The sequence below is a fragment of the Myripristis murdjan genome, chromosome 12 (assembly GCF_902150065.1).
Source record: "Myripristis murdjan chromosome 12, fMyrMur1.1, whole genome shotgun sequence".
Taxonomy (NCBI): Eukaryota; Metazoa; Chordata; class Actinopteri; order Holocentriformes; family Holocentridae; genus Myripristis; species Myripristis murdjan.
The window spans coordinates 28,018,506-28,041,289 of NC_043991.1; the positions used below are offsets into that span (position 1 = coordinate 28,018,506).

The 22,784-nt window shown below is 40.8% G+C and overlaps 1 protein-coding gene across 1 annotated transcript in view; it reads left to right on the forward strand.

The window, feature by feature from the left end:
• Positions 1-22,581, forward strand: part of ttll11 (tubulin tyrosine ligase-like family, member 11) — a 35,548-nt gene extending 12,967 nt beyond the window's left edge. Inside the window, exons 8-10 of the mRNA XM_030066047.1 lie at positions 13,032-13,274; positions 18,110-18,216; positions 19,228-22,581. Of these exons, the coding sequence (XP_029921907.1) occupies positions 13,032-13,274; positions 18,110-18,216; positions 19,228-19,556 (679 nt within the window). The 3' untranslated portion in view covers positions 19,557-22,581. The remainder of the gene's footprint in view (positions 1-13,031; positions 13,275-18,109; positions 18,217-19,227) is intronic.
• The last annotated feature ends 203 nt before the right edge of the window (positions 22,582-22,784 follow it).

Sequence of the window (22,784 nt, forward strand, 5' to 3'; positions counted from 1 at the left end):
AAAGTATGTCTCCCATAGCCTACAATCCGTGACAACAGCCTACAGAGAGTGTTGGGGAAAAGAAATAGCAAGCTTTACAAAGAAGGACAATAGGTTTAATGAATAAGGAAAGGCTGTTTAAGAGCATGTATTTAATGCACCACTTTTCCCTGCAAAAAGTCATCTTGACATTGAGATGAATGTGCAGATCACTGATAGATACCATTCACTGACAATCCCTAATCACATTGTCCTGGTGTCCTACCGCTGTTGTTCTCTTGCTCTCGTCTCTGTTATGCTGGACTTGTCTTGGAGTCTGCTAGTAAGTGCATGGAGAGTGATGAGGGGTGGAAAGTCACGTGACTTTGCTTTGTGGTGGCTCAATCCTACCTCCAGGTCAGCTGATTGGTTCCTGGCTGATTTTTCATAGTTAGCCAGTCATGATCATTTCACTCCTTAAATCCAAACCCCTTTAAATATCACATCAGCTTACCTTGACAGGCTGCTTGTCTAGCTGTCCTCCCTGCCTCTGATGCGTTACAGCATCGCTTGAACCCACCGCCTCCCCAGCTCTGCCTGCTTAGATCTGTTTTTATTTTCAAGGAGGATTGTATTTATTCTTATGAAATATGTATATACAGCACCGATTTATCAAACTAAATGGATGCGGGTGCAGCAGCTAACATAAAAGCAGATCTAGTCCGTCAAAGTCAAACTCATTGTCATGCCTCATCATGTAATAAATAGATTTCTTATATGTGAGTTGTCCTGGCTGAACAGTTTTTCTCAACGTTTTTTCTTTCTTTTAAGTGCCATGGAGTAGTTGTGGTTCTTTTCCACTGCTCCAGTGAAGCATACCATTTCTCGTTCTCTACTCTCCATCTCCTGCTTCTCCCTCTCTTTATTCCTCCCACCCATACCACTTTTGAATCTATATTCGATATCTTATATTGGATCTCAGTCTGTTAGTGAGAGGAATAGCTTCTCAGGGATAATATGGTCTTAACTGTTATATTCATGACAGGGAGCGTATTGGTACCTTGCCACCCCCTCCCAATATTGTACTTAATCCTCATTTCCAGCTTGGATCATCAGTTTGCCCTAGTATACACATTGGAAATTCTAATTGGTATGCGTCTCTGCTTCTTAAAGATATCCTTAATCCTGAAGGTTCTCACGTACTCTTTCTTCTGACCTAGACCTCATGACCTCAGTTTGTCAAAGGAGAGACACTTATCTCTATACCTCTGTGCTATCAAACTTATAAAAGTTGTCCAGTCTGGTTAATAACATTTGACAAAATCATTATTTACAAATGACCTCCTTGCTTCATGGATCAGTATGTATTCAATATGATGAAGTTAAGATTTGTGAAAATGTAACCATAACTATGAATGCTCACAACTTAGCTCCACTGTCCACTGTTTGCAGTTCTGGTCAACATCTCAGGAGAAATGTATCTACCATGACAGTAATGTATTTTTCACGATTCACGGTGAAGTCTGACATAGATTATGAGTCATTGGCACCTAAATGATGTGTTTTGCAACTGTGTTTTTTACTGGGGTCGTGATTGGTTTGTATTACAGTGTGGGTATAGGGTCTAACTGCCCCTAGATGGCACCAAATCTTGAGAAATTTAACAGCTGTTCTGGCCATTAAGAGTTGCAGTGATGTCTCTCACTCATCACATTGCTGTCTGTTGGTTAGATGTTTTATAAATTCGGCGCCAGCTTCCATTACGCACACTGTGAAGTGTGAGTGTGGCTCCCTCCCACCTGGTGATGATGAGATTTATTGAATTGAAACCTTTATTTATTCTCGGGAGACAATTCCATGGGATCATTATATTGATGTGTCTCTATCCCTGTTCCTTTCAAAATCACACCAGACTTTTATTGTATATTGGATTTTTTTTCTCAGTTTTTGGATGTTTTGTAACTTTTGTAAATATTATTGTTTTTGTTGTTTTACCATAATCCTATTGGTCATGTCTTTCTCTCTAGTTGCTCTTTGTGCCACTTCTAGAATAAACATACTTGCCTTCATTGCAGCATGTGTGAATTGAGCTTGACTCAGCTTTATCTTTTGTTGTTATGCTTTCACATTCCCATGGACTTGTAGGCTTGTCGTGGACATCATTGAACCATAAACACTATCAGTAATATGAGACTAGGGAGTCTATGCAAACCATGCAGATTTGAAGAAGCCAAACAGCTTATGTAAATAGCTGACATGCAAAATTAAAGTACTGCTGCAAAGTATAAAATCATACATTCAGATATTAAAAAGTAATAAAGTATAGCAACCAGGCCTGTATGCGGGTCCATTAACCTTAGATGTTTGAAAATCCAACAAATGCATAATTTGTAACACAGATACCCCACTGGGCCTGCTGGTGGCAATAGAGGCAGGGTCATGAAGACAGAAAAATTGTCTGGTTTCATTCTATAGGTCAAATTTCATCTTGATCCACCACCTAGATTTGGCGATGTGCCCCTCTGGACCTAACTGCTATCAGACTGACTGACACAGTGATGTAATCTATGGGCCCTGCTTCCCAGCGTTGGAAAACCTAAGATTTTAGTACTTAAAAGTTTTCCATTAAAGTCATGGAAACATCTGTTTGAAACATCTGTTGCTAATCATATACAATGTAGTAATGTAGTAGTAATATTATAATAATATAATATTGCTAACATAAAGAGTTGGTCCACTCTTCCCTGACCAGGATGTAATCTGCATTGTTCACTATGAATTTGAGGTTGGACAGTTGGCTGGAGTCTCCGTTCTAGCACCAAGGCTTTTCTTGAATTGCCACCTTACTGTGGTGGAGAGATTTGTGTGCCCCTGTGATTGGCGGAGCCGCGTTGTTTGGAGCATTAAGCTACTGAAAGGGTCTCTTGAGGCAAATTTGTCTCAAGGGAGGGGCTGGTATTGCAACCGGATTATGGTTTACTAGCTTGAGCTATTGTTTATTTATACATAGGCTAACTACTTGAACTCTGAGCACATGTTAGGTATGTGAAATAACATGTAGAAAATGTGCTGTTTCAGTGATTCAAGCTGCTGTGGTGGTATGGCTTCAACTAGGCTTGTCTGATTTCACTGGTTTAAATTTTATTGGAAGTGGTACACAAAGTTTTCTCAGTTAAAAATGGGTAAAATGCACACAAGTTGAGTCAACCCTAAAAAATGGGAAGTTTGGGGAAAAAGGAAATTTAGGAGAAAAAAATAAAATAGAAAGCGGGAGAAAATTAAGCTGCTTTCATAGGGCTCTGTATTGGAGTGCAGGTAGGCTGGGGATATTGCGTAAGACTGGAAACTTTTCCAAATTGTACAGAAACTGAATCTGGATGGTTAAATTGCACTAGGGGTAAGTGGGAAACTATATATATTTATATATATTTTATTTTGGGTGAACTGTTCCTTTTTAATAGACTATTAGATTTCAGTACTTCTGCACCAGTAGAGCACAAACAACCTTGTTACATGATAACCAAAAAAGTGAAAAACTGGTTGCTTTTTGCCTGCCAGCCTAAACCCCTCATTATGATTGGCTGGAGGAAAGTACTGGCAGAATGTGCTACTTTTTCAGAGCTCAGGTGATTTATGCTTGTATGCTTACTGTTGTTGGTGCTATATTCGGTTCAGCATGGCGTTTATGTCAATGTCTTGTTACCCCAAAGTGGAAAGAGGGCAAAACCACAAGAGTCAACGTCAGACAGAACACTTGTTAACTCAAAAAGTTTGTGTTAATGATGAGAATGGTCTAGGGCAAACCCAGAGTGGCTAGGCTGTGTTCAAAACAATCAAGATGGTAGCAAATGTAAAGCTCAACTTGCCAAATTTCCATCATATCAGAAACTGTGTAACTACCTAGGCAGCAACACTATATTTCAATGCCATGATCTTGTCATATTTGTCATGCTGTTTCACCAGCTTGGCACAAGGCTCAGCGCTCAAGCCTGTATTGTCAGTATACCACCAGGCTCTCCAGGTGCTTGACAGGAAGCAAAACAGCTATCATCATTGTTACTGCCTAAGAAATCACAATTTACAGAGCTGGGACAACTTGGAAAATGTACAGACTTTGTCTGTAAGTTTGTGCATGTGTGAGGAACACGGCCTTAGGACAGTCAACTTTTTCAGTGAGAGTAGCTCACACCTGGAATAGTCTGCCAACACTTATCAGACAGTGACTTGTGTTGTTTATTTAAAATGAATTTAAAGTCATGGTTAAAAGACAATTAAGTGTGTGACCATACCAATACCCATACACTACTCACAAAAAGTTAGGGATATTTGGCTTTTGGGTGAAATTTATGGAAAATATAAAAAGTTCACGCTACAGTGATATTATATCATGAAAGCAGGGCATTTAAGTAGAAGCATATACTGGTGATTTCCTCATCTCAAACAGTTTCTTGAAACAAAAGCCAACAACAGTGGTGGATATACCACAACAAAAAACGTCAGTGTCAATAACTTGTCATGTGCCCTTGAGCATCAATTACAGCTTGACAACGACGTCTCATGCTGTTCACAAGTCGACTTATTGTCTGCTGAGGCATGGCATCCCACTCTTCTTGAAGGGCGGCCCTCAGGACATTGAGGTTCTGGGGTACAGAGCTCCGAGCCTCTACACGCCGACTCAGCTGATCCCATAGGTTTTCTATGGGATTCAGGTCTGGAGAAAGTGCAGGCCACTCCATTTGAGGTACCCCAGTCTCCAGCAGCCATTCCCTAACGATACGACCTCGATGAGCTGGAGCATCAAACACCTGATGTGAATTTTGCCGTTAAATTCCTTGTTAGAGAACAGCAACTTGTGCAAAAAGTACTGAAACATTGAACAGTTGGACATGTGCATTCAAAAGTTTACAGAAGGTCACATTAAGTTCACCTGTAAAGGCTATAATGCATTTTAGGTTCATCCTGAAATTTCACCCGAAAGCCGAATATCCCTAACTTTTTGTGAGTAGTGTAAGTTATTCAAATGACCTGAAGCAAGCTTTATTTTAAGTATTGTTGTCCTTGTTTTAAAGTATTTTATGTCTTTCGTAGCTGTCATTACACCTGCCCAGTTGAAAATGAGTCAAAATGGCTAAACTAGCACGTTTACAGAAATGTTTATTCATGTGCACTGTCTCTGTAACTTTAAACTGTATAAATACATAAAATAAATATGTGGTACTGATGAAGAACAGGTACCTAGATATGCATTCACCAGGATGTCTTTTTGTGTATGGACAGTGTTAGTAGAACCATGTCTCTCAAGGAGTTGCTTTGATTCTGTGCTATCCAGAATTCAGGGGGATAAAATGTGTCTTTGATTTGGGATATTTTCCTACTTACCCCCAACGCTGCTAAGGGGATTTTTCCTGGTAGCTTAAAGGCTAACCCAAGCCCAAAACCAAACTGCTGTGAAGTTTGACATCTAATGCTTAGAAGTAGGGGTAGGTTGATCATTCGTAGCAGGTGATGTCACTGCCAGTTTTATGGCATGATTGACAGAAAGCAAATTTCCCCCAAAGTTGGTGTGTTTCTGTAGTTATATATATTTTGCTTGCTTGTAATAATATGAATGCAGGGGCACTTGTGCATCCACAGACACACACTATATGCACACTATTTAGTACCATGTAGGAATTCAGACTTAGGCATTCCTATCAGGTTGTGACGGCAGAGAAATTTCTATGTATACTGTCAAGCCTGCAGACAGTCACGGGGGACATGCCCACATGAAGCTGGGTAAATCCAAAAACCCTGTTTTGCTCTTCCACCCACACCACACTAACAGTTTCACAGCATTTCAGACCATTTTCCAAAAGCCCGCTGTCCACACTTAAACACCTGAAATTGCACAAGTTTAAATGACAAGTCCCGTATCGTGCAAGTGTGTGCCTAGGCAACTTCCTTTCTACAATGCAGAACATGCTAGCATTCACCAGATCACATGATGATCAGTGGCACACACACACACACATACACACACACACACACTATAGACAGGTTACTGTTGTCTTGCAACTGTGTGCTGATCAGTATTTACAATATAGCAGATCATGACAAGAAAAATAAAGGAACTTGTTTGTGGTTATTTTGTTGTTCAGACAGTTGTCATTTTTTTTAACTAGAGGGTGAATCATAAAACAAATGATAGAACTTGGGAGGGATACACTTGAGTTTAAATGTCTTCACTCAGATATAACACTGCAGTGCTATTGTGATGTGTCTGATAAGTCTGATCAGATGCAGCGTCCAATCAGTAACTGATATCCAATAAGGATATCATTTAAAATTAAAATTTCATGTTTTTTATATGTGGTGCTGTATTTTTTAAAATCTCCTTAACACAAAGTTCATGTCATTCAGGTGTGAGGATTGAGAGAAAGAAGAGAATAAGAGAGGAAAGGGTGGTGGGGTGGTGGGGCACCTGTAATGTGTCTGCATACCCCTCAGAAAGTAGGTAGTTGTGCTCCTGATGATGATCGTCTGTCATCCTTTTCAGAGAGCTCTGTTTCCCATCTACATAGAAATACTAGGCCGGCATTTTCAGGTCTACACATTTTGGAGACTATTTTTGGAAAACTCTTTTTTCATGAGTCGTAAACACCAGCATAGCTGGAAGGCTAAAATTGAGGAAAAAAAGATCTTAGTGTGGACATGGACTGAGCCTTGTGGTGAAGGGGATATGCTAATTGTCCTCCCAGCTTGATAATGTTAATACTTATTAAGTTAGCCATTAGATGTGCTCTTAAAAAAATGCAGTCAGCACTGCAGCCACCAACATACCCACAAAATGAGAATATATTAATCATACTGTCCTCTTCGTTTTGTGCATGTCCATGTAAGTTCACATGCACTTGTGCTTGGGTGAGAGAGCTCATGCTCCGAGCTAAATCTGTAACACAACATCTCTTTTGAACCAAAGTCTTCAACAGGGAGTATGTGGTGTCAGCTATGGAAATGGATGCAGGAAATTCAAGTGGTGACTTCTTCATCTCATAGCCGTTTAAACAAACCAGGCCGGAAAGCTATCCTCTCCCTCCAGTCTCCACTTAACCACAGAATTAAAAATAAATGATGCTGAAAAATTGACATAAGCTTTTTTTGGAATATCTTTTGAGTTGAATACTGATTAATGAGGGAAGCATATGGCACTGGCTGATTATAGGAGTCAGCACAGCACTGGGTCAGCATTCTGTATCAGAACTGGAGTCTGTCAGGCAGGCAGTATGGCTTTTGATGGCAAAGTCTTGCAGATAAAATTTTAAAGGACTCCACTGGAATATAAAGAGCTCTTAAAATGAAACATTTGGCCTCTGCTTCCATTCACTTGAATAGGTTTTTATGTCATCTTTTACAGTTGTATTTTAATAACTGTGCTTTTTCTTTTCATTTTAGAATTTGTTAACATGCAGATTTTCAACCAAAATCTGGTTATACTTTAAGTGCACAAGCCAAGTATTTTCTATATTATGGGAGATCAACTATTTATTTATTTATTTATTTTTATACACTGCACAGATGGCCTCTCAGTAAATATACCTGCATTGTGGTAGATGGCAGCTGTTCTGCAGTAGGATGGCTAGGATTCAGTCAATCAGAGAGGAATCAGACAGGATCATATAGAGGTCAGTGGAAACTGACCTGCATATGATGAGCGATGAGTATTGAGGAGAGAGGATAGAACTGACTGGATATAGAGAAGTGATTGTAACTGGTGGCCTGTGGGCCACATCCAGCCTGCTAAAGCTTCTCTTCCGGTCCACAGAATATTTATGAATTCAGAATATGTGAGCAGGGAAAAAAATGCTGTATTTAGGTTATCTAGCATTTTTTCTTCCTATATTGAAGCAATTTCAAAACAGTTGAGATGGAAATAATTTTATTAGGACTAATTTACCGACCCCCAATGTATGGGTTTGACCTGCAGGTTCTAAAGATGTTGAAAATCCAGTTATGCTCCAGTAGCCACAACTTGTTACAGGAATCAGGCCTACCTCACTCACAAAGCTTTGCTTGCTTCGCTGAATAGTAGCAGCCTAGGATAGGTAAAGCTGAAACCAATTCCCCTCTCCTTTTAAGAATGGAATGAGGCTTGTGATGTATTGTCATGCAAGCATGGGGACAAACTCATACTGTAGCTCTCATTTAACATTTAGTTGTGTTTTATTTTTTTCCACATACTGTCATTTAACATTTCATTTTATTCACATGCATAATGATAGTATAATCCATTTTTTTGGTCAAAAACAAAAAAGAGAAAAATTGCTTTAATTAAAATTGCCTAAAAAAAAACAAAAGAATATGGCAAATGCCAGCCTTGAGTGACAAGAGAAAATGGATATTTGTATAAATAAAACACAAAGGCCTTATTTGCCAGAAATGTTGCTTTCAAAATTAACCTGAACGGAACAGTTCACCGCAGCATCCTGCAAGCCATCTGTAAATCAAATAAAATGTTAAGTAGACCATGTCATTGAAGAATGAATACCATGAATTAAATCCTAAGGCTGAAATACTCACATTTGGTTAATGGGAGAAATGACATTTCCCCTCTGTCACCAACGTCTTAACATCAGGCTTGACAGCTGTTAGGCTTATTAGCGAGCAGTCCGCCATAGGTTGGTTTGACAGCTGGTTTCTATTGTGCATCTTGGTAGTGTTCGTCTTTGAGAATGCAGATGCGCATGCGTAGCCAACGTTTTCAGAGCGCCACAGTCTCAGGGACAAGGCACCAAAATGTGGTTAATTTTTCACCACCATGGAGAGCAGCTTTTCATTTTGCTGGAGGCCCAGTTCACTTTGAATCGCTGCTTTGTACAACGGCATCACCTTGTTCACGTCAATGGAGAGTTCTACACTTGGGCTGATGATGAATAGGTCACGCACAAATTCAGTGACATCCCTGTAAATGGCAAACTCATCAAATCTGGCAGAGAAATTCTCTTCAGTTTGTTGAAGTGCAGCAAGCTCCGTGATAACAAATCTCCATGGAATGGATCAAGTTTGTTCCCAAAGGCATCAAACTTTTCCCCCCATGTCCACCACAGATTTTTCTTTCCCCTGTTGTTGCAGATTGAGTGCATTCAAATGGGAAAATATGTTGGCTATAAATGCAATGTTGCACATGTATTCTCTGCCTTGTATGATGAGCAGGTGGTCATCTGCTCCTTTTGATATACCTTGCTGCAAAATATGACTTCAGTGAAGCACTCCAATTAAGGCTTTGCCCTTTCTCAGCCAGTGCATGTCATTGTGGAGTAAGAAGTCATCCTGATTAGCTTGAGTCTCCAGGACAAGTTTGCGGAACAGGCGATGCTGCATACTTTAAATCCCTATGACGAAGTTAATTATATTCATTGTTTTGTCCATAACCTCTTTCAGATCCCTACTTAGTTTGGAGCACAGCACACTTTGGTGAACAAGACAGTTGAAGTGCATTCTTTTTGGGAGCAGCTTTCTCAATTCTGCGTATCAGACTCCTTTTTTTTTTTTGCCGAGCATGGTAGGAGCACCGTCTGTGACGATAAGACTGACTTTTTCAAAAGACAAGCCATACTTTTTAAATAGCTCCTGCAGTTTTCCAAAGATAATACCACCAGTGGTATAACCTTCCAGTGGAATCAAAGCCAACAGCTCCTCTTTGAAATCTTTCCCATTAAAATATCTAACAAAAACACACAACGGGGAAATGTCAGTGTTGTCCGTGGACTCGTCAATAGCCAGGGATATGTGAGCTTTGCTGACCCCATCAAGTACAAGTCGCTGGGCGTCCTCTGCCAAGATGTGGACACAGTGGGCGTTACTTGTTGATCACAAGTTCCTCCAAAACAGTGTCCATGCACCTCAGCATCAGTAAATGTTTTATGTTTGGTGAGAACCCAGGCAGCCTTAAGAGCCCTCTTGTTCTGCTAAAGTTTGGTTAATAATTGGTATGGAAATATCGGTGGCAATTTTTCCTTGACAGGCCTCTGACTGCTCAGGGTGTGACTCTTGGAAAGTTGCATGTCTTGTGCAATGGTGATGCCTAAGATTGCAACATTAAAGCTGCAGGAAAGCTGTGGTTTTCCACATCAACTTTCCACTTATGTTTGTTTGAGAGTGTCATTTTAGCTTTTGCTTGCCTGACAAACAATTCAAAAACAATTCTTGTTTTCCACTAAGCAGGACACTGCAGAATGGAGTCAAAACTGGTTAAAGTTGATTGATATTTCCTGCCTATCAGGAATTACAGCAATTTCTGCAATTACAGGTATTAACCATCACTATGAGCTGAACTGCCTCCTTGGCAGAGCTCTGCGCTCTATTAGGAACATTTTGTAGTTAAATATCTAGGTTTTTTTTTAAATTTCTGATTTCCCATGTTTTTCAGGGATCTGTTCACACCGATATAGGCTAATAAAAATTATTTGTAAGAAAGTGAAAATATTAACCAATAATAAGCTCATTACGCCCAACTTTGAAAGTCTAGCCCCCACAGTGTATGCTTGGAAAACTTATGGAATATGTATTAGTCTATTCCATTATAAGTGAACCTCAGCTTACCCATCCAATTATCTGTATGACAGTTTAAGTGAAGTGAAGTGAAGGTGACTTATAGGCAGTTATGAGAAGTGTATGCGTGTTAGGTGCAGAACAGAAAGCAGATATTATGTGTAACATATCTCTTTTAGTATGTTTGGATAGACTGACAAGATCACCGAAGAATCACGCATAACAATATGATGTAACAGTGTTCACATGTACTAGTACACATATAGCACTCTGAAGTGGAAAAAAGACGCAATGCATTCTGACCATAGCCCAGATTAAACCTTGTGCCCAATCTGTGGTATTTAAAGCTTGAGATTTCTGCTCATTCTGTCAGCAGGCATGGCTTTGTATAGGATCCTCCTGTGGCCAGAGAAATTTCTCTGATCCATGAAGCCTTCCTCACCTACACTCTGACAAAGAACTTGCGGGTGTGTGGGGCAGATATGAGAAACAGCAAGGAACTCTTAAGTCCTTTTATTTAATATAAAACCATCAGTGGCATTTAGGCCAGCAAGTGACAGCTGAAGTAGAACTCTCTGCATACACCAAGCTAACATTTGGTAGGTTTCACAAGAATAGTATGTCCATTTCTTCATCTGACATTCTTGACCTTTTCTCCTTCTTACTTTTCCAACATTGTTGTCCTCTCTCTGTCTGGCAGGCCATTATGGGGATATTTGTAGATATTCCTATCATTGTCGGCTTGTCTGGCTATTAGTTTCTGCTGGGGCTGTGCCCTGCTTCGCAGTCCTTTCTAAATAGATATTGTGTCCTTCTGGCTGCTGTGGGATGTTTGATTCCATTAAACATTCAGCAGGCATCTCTCAGTGCCATTCACACTACTTACAAATTCAAGAAAAAAGTAAAATGTGTAACATTGATCAGCAATATCTCCTTAGTGCATGTTTTTTTTGTGTTTGTGTGTGTTGGACCATGTGTAGAGAATGTATGTAGTGAGTGCAAATGCCATAGTGCATGCCAAGATTTTTTTTACCATCTACTTTCCAAATAGGTTTCTAACTACATATTTGGTATTTATTTAATTATTATCCAGTTTCAGGACAATTTCCTATTAACTACCCTTTTTGTCCCAACTTCTTTTTGAATACCTATAATCAAATATTATTAGCCTAGTACTTGGTAATTAATAATAGGATCTTATGACAATATTTTATCCCCATCTGTTTTCCAAGTAAGTTTCTGACTACTTAGGAATATATTTAACTTACCACATCTCCGTGTGGTGTTTATTACAACTACATGTGGAATCAGCAGGAAGTAGAGGTGTTGCTGATGCAATAAAAGATGTTGGATGTGCACATACTTTTTGCAAAGTGGAGAGGGAGACTGTGAGCAGAGGTGAACATGCAATCAGCTAGTATTTTTCCTTCATACAGCACGATTCCTCTCTTCTCCCATACCAAGTCAGCCTCTGTAAGCGCAGAGTCTGGTGAAAAGCTCAGGGTATTATCTAATCCTGGTACTCAGCTATCTGTGAATCAGCTGATATAAGCTTGTTAGGCTGGTCTTATGATCTTTTGGATCTTGAGGCCCGTAGGCTATTACTCAGCCCTACCACTGGACAAAACAGACATGTAAACACATATACAGACCTGTTACAGCAATATGTCTCAGCAGGATAGATTTTATACGCCTGTACACTGTAGATCATTTACTTTGACCGTGTGTGTGTGTGTGTGTGTGTGTGTGTGTGTGTGTGTGTGTGTGTGTGTGTGTGTGTTCCATCTGCAGATACATACACAAAGTTGCAGTACATATGTCAGTACCCCTCTGGCTACCGAAAAAGACTATTTTCTCAACCAGCACTGATGATTAGAATACCTGCATTGCACTACTTGTGTACAGGTAGTTGCTGGTTGACTGAGCTAGCAAAGTGTTTTGCATAACAAATGTGTAATGTATAAAGTTTCTAACAGTTAACAGTTATTGCTAACAGTTTTAACTATATTACATACAGCATATGACTATTAAGTATTTTGACTGTAATAATACTGAAAGACTGCTAATCTATCCCAGTATAACATGATAGAGTCTATGTTTTCTTCTGTAACTTTGATTTTGGTGAATTATGTGGTAGTCCTGACTGTTACAGGATATGGTGAACGATTGCTGTAATTTTTTTTCTGCTGTTTTTATATTCATTAACATTGATTTGTAATTTTTTTAAAAATAATTTATATGGTTTAATATATTCACTTGATACAGTCCTGACTGAGGTGCTTTGCAACATTAGTTTTGACATGAACTACGCAAATAGAGTTTGTAATGTGAGAAAATGATTTGACCCATTGGAAAATATTGATCTGTGATCATGAGAAAAAACAAGCTAAAATATCGAAATGGACAAATAAATGCCAGCAACAAATATAATTTGGGAAAGTTGCAAATTTCCTTTATTAGATATATGAAACTGTGAGGTTTCATATTAATGTGTTGTTTTTGTTTGTTTGTTTTTTCATTCTTATTCCTTTACTCCCTAACGGAAGCTTCAAACCGAGAGCTGGGTCCGTGAATGTGGAGGACATTCTGATGGATCCAGTATCACAGGAGAGGGGCCAGGATGACGGAGGAGCTCTACCTTCCCTGTGTCTAAAGCAGGTGTACCCAAAATACGCAAAGCAGTTCAACTACCTGCGGCTGGTGGAGCGCATCACAGCCCTGTTCATACGTTTCCTTGGGGTCAAGGGCAACATGCGTCTGGGGCCCACTGCCTTCCGTACCTTTGTCAGGTAAGTGGGTGTTCAGTGGCTGAGTCAGTAGCTGTAGACAACAGCATAAAAATAGTAATTTCCTGCCCCTAGCCATTCATTCTATCTTGACTGCTCTCAGATGGAAACTCCAAACCACAATGTACTATGAAAAGTACATACTTTACATAAAACTACAATATAATCATTAGTAGAGCTAGGATGTGACTTTAGACGGCTCCTTGCAGAGATGACACCTTGCCTTGCCTCCCCAGTCCTATAGGAACCAAAGAGGATTTGCCCATTCCCCCAGTTCTTGCAACAATCATTACCTTCCCACATGTATAGTGTATCATCCTAAGAAGAGATTGCAAAACATACACCCAATCAACTATTAGCTTGACAGTAATAATAAAATCCTACAACAATGTAAATAAACTCGATACAAATGAATTGTATATTGACTAGTGTAGTACAATATATTGTGTTCTGGCCAGTACAGTATAGTGCAGTACAGTTTTACATTTATCAGCTAAATGTTAAATAAATGAAATTAGACATTAACATCCATACTTCTGTTGTGGTTTAACGGTTTGACACAAATGATCACAACATTCTCATAAACCACCTTGAGAACTTGTTTTGGTCTCTCTGGGTCTTTTCTTAGCTGGTTCCAAGCATGCACTACAGGGATGTGCAATATCCAAATCATACGAGCTGCAAATGAATCACAATATGATTTTATTGCTATATTGTCCAGCCCTTGTACTGAATCTCAGGTGGGTGCTGTTTGAGTTGCTTGAGTTCAACATTTTAAAGAAAATTGACCCACTCTAAAAAGTTACCTACACAAGCTTTAATTGCATGTTGTACATTGTTGTAACTGATTTTTGTGATTTCTTTTTTCTCCTTAAAGACTAGAGTTTTCTAGATATAAAAAATTTAGTAGCTTCTAGTCCGACTAATTAATTGAATGCCCTTTTAGTAAGGACTAATCCACAATGAAGTTCTGCGTCAAAGGGTTTTAATGCATGATATGGAGGCAAAGAACCACCTTCTGCTTTGTGTCAGGTGGCTGATACAGCAAAGTGCATTAAAAACCCTGTAACTCACACCTCAGAGTGGATTATCCTACTTATATCATGGTCACTTGCCAAAAATTTAGAATAACAGCTGAGCCAAGCCTCAGCCACCTGTCTAAGGAGAGAAGGGCACCCAGAAACCTTCTGTAGTAAAGCATACCACACGCTTCCTAGAACCAGCACCAGTCTATCAGTGCATGTACCACATCTTAGAGCATCTGCTCGGGGCAGTGAAGAAAGGCGAAGATGCTGTTCTGTGTTTGGAAGAGTGCTGAGATTTTTCCTCAGATTTGGCAATTTCTGCATATCTTCCGACTAAACATACTGATGTCACACAAATTAGTTGGGAAAAGTTAAGGAGGAGAGGATCTATGATCATTGCAGTTTCCAAAGTTATTATCATGTACAACATTACTGAGAGAGAAAAAGCAGATCTAGTGCAGGGAGTTGGACATTCTAGAAATAGAAAGTCCTTATTGTCATTGTACAAATGCAATGAAATTAGGAGTGCTACTCCTGGTCAGTGTAATTAATGAAATTATTAAGACAAATTGAAGACAGACACAAGCACTCATTCAATAAATTTGAAACTAAAATAAATGCCATAAAAAAGATGGATGGGCATAAAAAGGATGGATACTGCACTTAAAAAACTTGTGTATTGCTCTTCAAAATATAGTATATTGCATTGAAATGGTTAAAGTGCTCAGCAGATGACCATAATTCTCTATGGTGTGTGTGTGGTTATTGCAGTTCAGAGCTCTGATAGCCCAGGGAGAGAAACTGTTCTTAAGCCTGTTTGTCCGGCTTTTGATGCACCTGAAGTGCCTCCCAGAGGGCAGCAAGTTGGTCAGGTCGTGTCCAGGGTGGGAATGGTCTCTGATGATTTTTCTGGCTGTGTGGAGGCACTGTGAGCTGGAGACGTCTTCCAGGGAGGGCAAAGGGCAGCCAACGATTTTTTGAGCTGTTTTTCTGAGCCTGTGCAAAGCTTTCCTGTCTGCCACTGAGCAGCTGGCATACCACACTGTGACGCAGTGTGCCGGCACACTGTCGATGGTGGAACGGTGGAAGGCTACTAGCAGCTTCTCCTTCATTCTGTTCTTCCTTCATTCTGTTCTTAGAAAGTGCAGTCACTGCTGGGCCTTTGTTTTTTTGTTTTTTTTTTAACCACTGCTGATGTGTTTGCAGACCAGCAGACGTCCTTGGAGATGTGCGTTGCTAAGAATTTGAAGGTGGAAACCCTCTCCACACAGTCACCATTGATGTAGAGTGAGGCAGAGTCTCCTCTGTGCCATTCTCATCAGGGAAACAATACAGAAGGTTGATCTAGCAGTGAACTAATCACTTATGGAAGTGGAGGACAAGGTTCTAAGTGTGCTGAGGCATTAGAAAAAGTCCAGAGTCCCAGTGTTGACAGAGTTGCACCTGTTGAACTGTCCTCCTAGGCCTGGTATATTTATGGCAGACTTTGCCAAGATTGCTTATCCATAAGGCCAAGATGAAGAAACCCTTTCTGTGGGCTGAGGACTGTGAGGCGGCTGTTCAGAGGCTTAAAATGTATAGCCATGCTTGCCAACCTGGAGATGTTTAAGACATCTTAGGTGAATTTTGGGGCTATAGTAGGTCAGCAGGAGTCAGGGCAGTTTTTGTTCATCTATCTCAAGCTGAAATCTTATAAAATGCAGTATTCTGGGGTAGAAAAGGAGTGCCAAGCTCTCAAATGGGCCTTGTAAAACCTTAAACACTACCATCTTGACCCCCTCCCTCCCTCCGACTGTGCTGCCTTCACAGGTTCCCTTCACTTTTGCCCAGCAGTACAACACCAGAGCTCTCTTGCAAATGGGAATTTTTATTTCTCTCCTCCTATTTTAATAACTTTGACCAACTGTCCACATCAGAAGGTCAACCAATTTGAAAATCATAAGCTGAGGATCTTTCAGCTCCTTGCCACTACTTCTTGTTGTGCCTGGACTGCGTGGTTTGTTCACTCTTCTTGGTGTCCCAGGCTCTAAAAGCTCATATGCCACCTCATTTTGGTCAACCGCCTGCCTTATTGCTCTCTGTATTCACCCCCCTGGATCTTTCATTGTCAGTATGCTAATGCTTCATTGGTTTATGCATTAGTCTGTTAAGTGTATGAATCACACTTCTGACACCACTCGTTACATTCAGCCCATCTTGACTGTTCTCAGACAGAAACTTAAGACCATAAAATAATATAAGGATACACACTTTATCAAATTAAAATATACACTATATTGCCAAAAGTATTCGCTCGGCTGCCTTCACACACATATGAACATGAGTGACATCCCATTCTTAAACCATAGGATTTAATATGATGTGGGCCCATCCTTTGCAGCTATAACAGCTTCAACTCTTCTAGGAAGGCTTTCCACAAGGTTTAGGAGTGTGTTTATGGGAATTTTTGACCATTCTTCCAGAAGTGCATTTGTGAGGTCAAACACTGATGTTGGACAAGAAGGCCTGGCTCGCAGTCTCCACTCTAATTCATCCCAAAGGTGTTCTCTCGGGTTGAGGTCAGGACTCTGTGCAGGCCAGTCAAGTTCTTCCACACCAAACTCGCTTATCCATGTCTTTATGGACCTTGCTTTGTGCACTGGTGCGCAGTCGTGTTGGAACAGGAAGGGCCATCTCCAAACTGTTCCCACAAAGTTGGGAGCATGGAATTGTCCAAAATGTCTTTGTATGCTGAAGCATTAAGAGTTCCTTTCACTGGAACTAAGGGGCCGAGCCCAACGTCCGAAAAACAACCCCACACCATAATCCCCCCTCCACCAAACTTTACACTTGGCACAATGCAGTCAGACAAGTACCGTTCTCTTGGCAACCACCAAACCCAGACTCGTCCATCAGATTGCCAGACGGGGAAGCGTGACTCGTCACTGCAGAGAACACGTGTCCACTGCTCTAGAGTCCAGTGGCGGTGTGCTTTACACCATTGCATCCGACGCTTTGCATTGTGCTTGGTGATGTAAGGCTTGGATGCAGCTGCTCGGCCATGGAAACCCATTCCATGAAGCTCTCTACGCACTGCTCTTGAGCTAATCTGAAGATCACATGAAGTTTAAAGGTCTCAAGCTATTGACTCTGCAGAAAGTTGGCGTCCTCTGCGCACTATGCGTCTCAGCATCCGCTGACCCCGCTCTGTGATTTTATGTGGCCTACCACTCCGTGGCTGAGTTGCTGTCGTTCCCAATCGCTTCTACTTTGTTATAGTACCACTAACAGTTGATTGTGGAATATTTAGTAGCGAGGAAGTTTCACAACTGGACTTACTGCACAGGTGGCATCCTATTACATTACTATTACAGCACCATGCTGGAATTCACTGAGCTCCTGAGAGCGACCCATTCTTTCACACATGTTTGTAGAAGTAGTCTGCATGCCTAGGTGCTTGATTTTATACACCTGTGGTCAGGGAAGTGATTGGAACACCTGAATTCAATGATTTGGATAGATGAGCGAATACTTTTGGCAATATAGTGTATATAATTAAAAACAGGTGGGTCATGATTGTGGAGCTCTCTTTGCAGAGACATCTCGCTGACTCATTTCTCCAGTCCCAGGAACTAAAGAGAAATGCCTGTCTCTATGTTCTGGCAACATTTATCATCTCCCTACAAGTGCAACTTATCATCGTAACAGGTGATTGGAAGACATGCACCTAAACATCTTATGTCTGACCACTAATAACAAAATCTGTACAAGTCTGTGAAGCTTTCCCTTTTTAGTTTGAGATGAACTACCTTACATGACTGCATTTCTGTTTAGGAACTGCAGGTTGAGCACGAGTAATTTCTCCATGGCATCAGTGGACATCCTCTACATAGATATCACTCGTCGCTGGTCAGGATCATTGTCTGACTCCAAAGAAGCAGGTAACGCACACAGGCATGTATGCTAAATCACTAATCTAGTGAATGGTGTTGCACTTTGAAGTAATGGCCCCTCACCCTTCATCAAATTCCCTCTGACTCGCTACTCCCATAATTTAAATAAGCTGAGATCAGAAAGTCACAACACAGAGACTATCCACATGAATTATTCAGAAACTGCTCCTGAAAATGTTTGCAAGGTGGAGGGGATTGATGGAGAAATGGGGCTGGGATTTGGTTAATTGAATGTTAGTGAGCTGTGCTGTGCTGGCCTAGGATGAAGGGCCTGTGTTGAAGAGATGGTGAGATGAATGTCACACCAACTCATAGGCATGCAGTGAGAGTTTAAAAGAATGATAAAAGCCCCTACCACCTCAGGAGAACACCTCACCTCCTTCGAATCCCAATTTTCTCACTGTCCTTAATTTCACCTTTTCGCACTGGTGTTTTATCGAAGACCATTGAAATACTGAAAAAATAGTATTATTGCGTTTAGAAAGGACAAAATACAATGGAGAGATTAAAGGATTTAATTGTAAATGCTCTTATTTCAACCCAGTTATAAAATTCAGATTATACTGTATGTACACTGTGTAGATGTCAAGAAGTATGGAGTGGAAGAAGTATAGAGTCAAATTTATAGTGTCCTTGGTTGAAAGAAACGGAGACTTAAGTGCAAAATTTTAGTACATTTTCAGACATTATTACATTTTTGGGAATTTATTATGTCATCAGGTGTTTGCTATTTGAATAATTGATCAATCAGTAGCCGCAAGAACATGAGCTTAAGAAACAAGGGAAAGTGATTCAACTTCAGCTAATAATACAAGCGTAATGACTGTAATGCAAAACTATTTGAAAGATCACACACATTGATTTCATTCCTGTCAGTGTCAAGTGCGATATCTAAATTCATGTAACACATTATAGAATTCCTTTTTTTAATTTCATTTAGTCTTTCCTTGGTTTTCATTTCTTTTCACTCTTGTTTCTTCTCTCAACCTTCTCTGATAGGTATGGGCCTGCAGGCATTTGTGGAAGCCTTTTTCTACATGGCAGCTCGCAGGTTCAAATCCCTGGTACTGAGGGAGCAAGTTGTGTCACTGCTTGAGCTGTGTGAGGCTCAACTACAGTCCCAGTATGGTGCTGGGAGTCTGGGGCCTGAGGACAGGCGCTCTCTGAGCTGCAGCAGGGCCCTGCCGCGAGGCACCAAGACTCAATCGTTGGGCCTGACCAACCCCCATCTTGGCTCCCCAGCTCCTCTTCGAAGGGCAGCTAGCCAGGACTACCGGTTGCATCAAAGACTCAGGCCTAACGCACTCAGGGCCAATGTGGACAACTGACCAGAGAGGGCCTCAGTGAGCAGTCCAACGCCTCACCACTGCCTCCGGCCTTCTGTACAGGGATAGGGACATTAGGCCTTCATCTCCTCTCTCCAGCTCCCACAAGGGGGACATAAAAAGAGCCACGGAAAGGATTGGCTTGACCCTGTTGGCTGACTTGCAAGAGCACTGTTCTCAGATTGTTTTTACTTCAGAGGGGGGAGATTTAGGGTGGATGGTTTACTTGTTTTTTCCCTCCTTGTGAGGTCATGTATGAGCAGAGTGTAATTCAGTGAGGGAAATGTACGGTAGGTAAGAGAGTCCATCACACTGCAAAATTAGGAAATGCAAGCAAACACAAAAGACATGCGCCAACTTTATTAAATTGTTTCTCAAGAGGAGACAATACAGTAAAACAAAAGAAACAAAAAAGGCCATGATTTCTGTAAGAATGAAAAGCACAACAGATTTAGCAAGAGACAGCCATTACAAATAAACATCCAAGTAGGAAAGGAAAAACAAAATTAAAGAAATAAATAGAAACACCAGTGTATCAGGTATTGTAATCAATGACAGCTTTAGATACATACAGTACATTTGGTTGTGTTTGGGATTCAATCACCTGTGTTTGAAATGCATGGGGACCACGAGGATCTTACGTGAGAGCTTAATCAAGGATAGCCATCCATTTGTCTATTCAAGGTTGCCAAATTTTCAAGAAAATGTTCCTTTTGGGGAGACTTGCAACAAAGTCTCTCCAAATGTCGTATGTTCCCCAGCTCTCTAAGCCATTGCAGGAATGGAGGGCTTGCCTCTGCCTTCTGATGTTGTAAATAAGGTGTTTGGCTAACGTGCACAGAGGGAGATGGCTTGCTCGACATACTTCATGACTGAAGGATTTGCCACCATGGGTCCAAAATTAGCAAGTGAAGGGTCTGGAGCTACAGAGTCAGACAAAGTAAGAGGTAAGAGATAGAGAAAGGAGAGGGTGCTTTCACACGTGGCTCGTTTGGAGCAGTTGTTTTGAAACCAGGAGCTTTTCCCCTGCAAATCGGTTCATATGGGCATGTGCGAACGCAGCAATTGCACTCTCAGGCGCGACACAACAAGCGAGCTGAAATCATCAATTCCGGTTGAACCCTGGATTGGTTCCTTTGCAGTGAGAACACAATCCACTCAGCCAACAGAAACAACTCACTATTTCCCTCTAAACGTAACTGAGAAAGCAGCAGCTGTATTGGAGCATAATTTTTAGACTGGTGCAACCACGCATGCACACACACACACGTAGACACACACAAACCATAAAGCTGATGATCCTCATAGGTCAGAACAGCGATAAGCATGTTGATGTCTTTACAGATCCTTCTGTGGGAAAACAAAGAGCCCTGAGGTGAATCCATCCGGTACGATTTCTGACCACTGACAGAAATCATGACATTTGTTTACAAATTTATCCCACTGTTGAACATTGCCATGTGAACACAAATGAACCAAGGGACAAATGCAACAATTGTATCATTTTAGCCCCTGAATCATGACAAAGCAAATAAGCTACATGTGTGAAAGAACCCAGAGATTATGTAGTTCACATGCACCAACTTGGCATCACACACACAACTGTAGAAATGCATTACAAATTGAGGAAACACAAGAAAATCAGCCAAACATTTTGTCTATCTTGGCAACATACACGCCAATACAGAAATGTGCTGTAAGCAAGAAAACACAAGCGCAAACAGAAATGCTGCAAAATGCACAACACAAAAGAAATAAGGTGCAGTGTTTCCCGAGGACACACTAATAGGAAATACCGTGAGGGTGTGCTGATGGATTAGGGGAGCTATCTACTTTTTTCATTAGGAGAGTTCATTGTTAACGTTTCTCAGTGTTCCTCAGTTTACAACACATTTCTATCTTGCGTGCTTTGTAAATAGCATTTGCAGTGCAGTTCTGTAATACTGTGTGTGCGTGGTCGAGTTGGTACTTATGTTTTTAGTTTTCAGCGAGGCTCTGTAATGTTGTAAATGTGTTGCCAAGTGATTGCATATATTTTGCCTTTGCTCGCATTTCTCCAGTGTCCAGTGTGATGAGCTCTCTCAGCCACCATAGAAATGAATGTGGCAGGAAAGGCCTGTTTTACATATACTGTATACTGTACCTTTTGATTCAACAGGGCAGCTGTTTGCTTCCCTTCACCTTAAGTCCCACAGGATAATAATACGCACACACACACGTTGGTTTTGCTCTACTTGTGGGGACATTGTATTGATTTACATTCACTCTCCACAGCCTTTCCCTAATCTTAGCAATGACCAGCTTATGCCTAAAGGAGTGTTCAGACCGAAAGCAAAGCGTGTTTTCGCATTGCGGACTTGCATGACTACAGCCACGACTTTTTCGCTCAAGTTGAAAAATTTCAACTTACACGAATGACGCGAATGATGTGAATTTCGCGGGTTTGTGTCATTCGCAATGTGGAAATTCACATCATTTGTGTTTCCTGCTGTGAATTTGTGTCTATTCTCGTCTTTGCATTGACTTTGTACGTAATCACAGCGTGTTAAAAACTTGCTTTGTGTTTGGTTTGAACACACCAGAACCCTAACCCTTAACCTAACAGTAATTCTAACCTTAACCCTAATCTTGACCAATAAGCCAGAATTAGCTTTTTTCCTTTGGGAGGACCACCCAAAAAGTCCTCACAACCCCACATGTTCTCACAAGAACAGCGGTTTCTCAACAGTTGGTCCTCACAAGTGTAGCGAAACAAGCCCACATACACACTCACACACACATACATCAAATCACAAACTCTCTTCAGGGATAACGTCGAAGACTCCAGCTTTTCTGCTGACTACATTAAATGCATACACATTGTTTTACAGTCTCTTTCTCTCTCTCTCTCTGTTGCTCTCTCTCTCTCTCTCTCTCACACACACATACAAAATGGTGTAAGGGCGTGTCCTAAATGTGTGTATTATATTCCTGTATTTGCACAGTTTCACTTTTTGAACAAATAAATTTGCACAGTTATGGATGTAAAGGTGAGTGAGCATTTGTGTGTGCATATTGTGTTTTTTTTGTGTTTAGTTCATCAGTTATGGACTATGTAAAGCTAGTAGCTCATTTGTTCATCCTAGGTCTTTGAGCCCCTCAACCTTTTCCCTTTGGATGCTTACATCCAAAGGTTGTCACTCCCCATCCTCTGTCAGTTCAGCAGCTATTCTAGTCATGAAGCTGAAATGT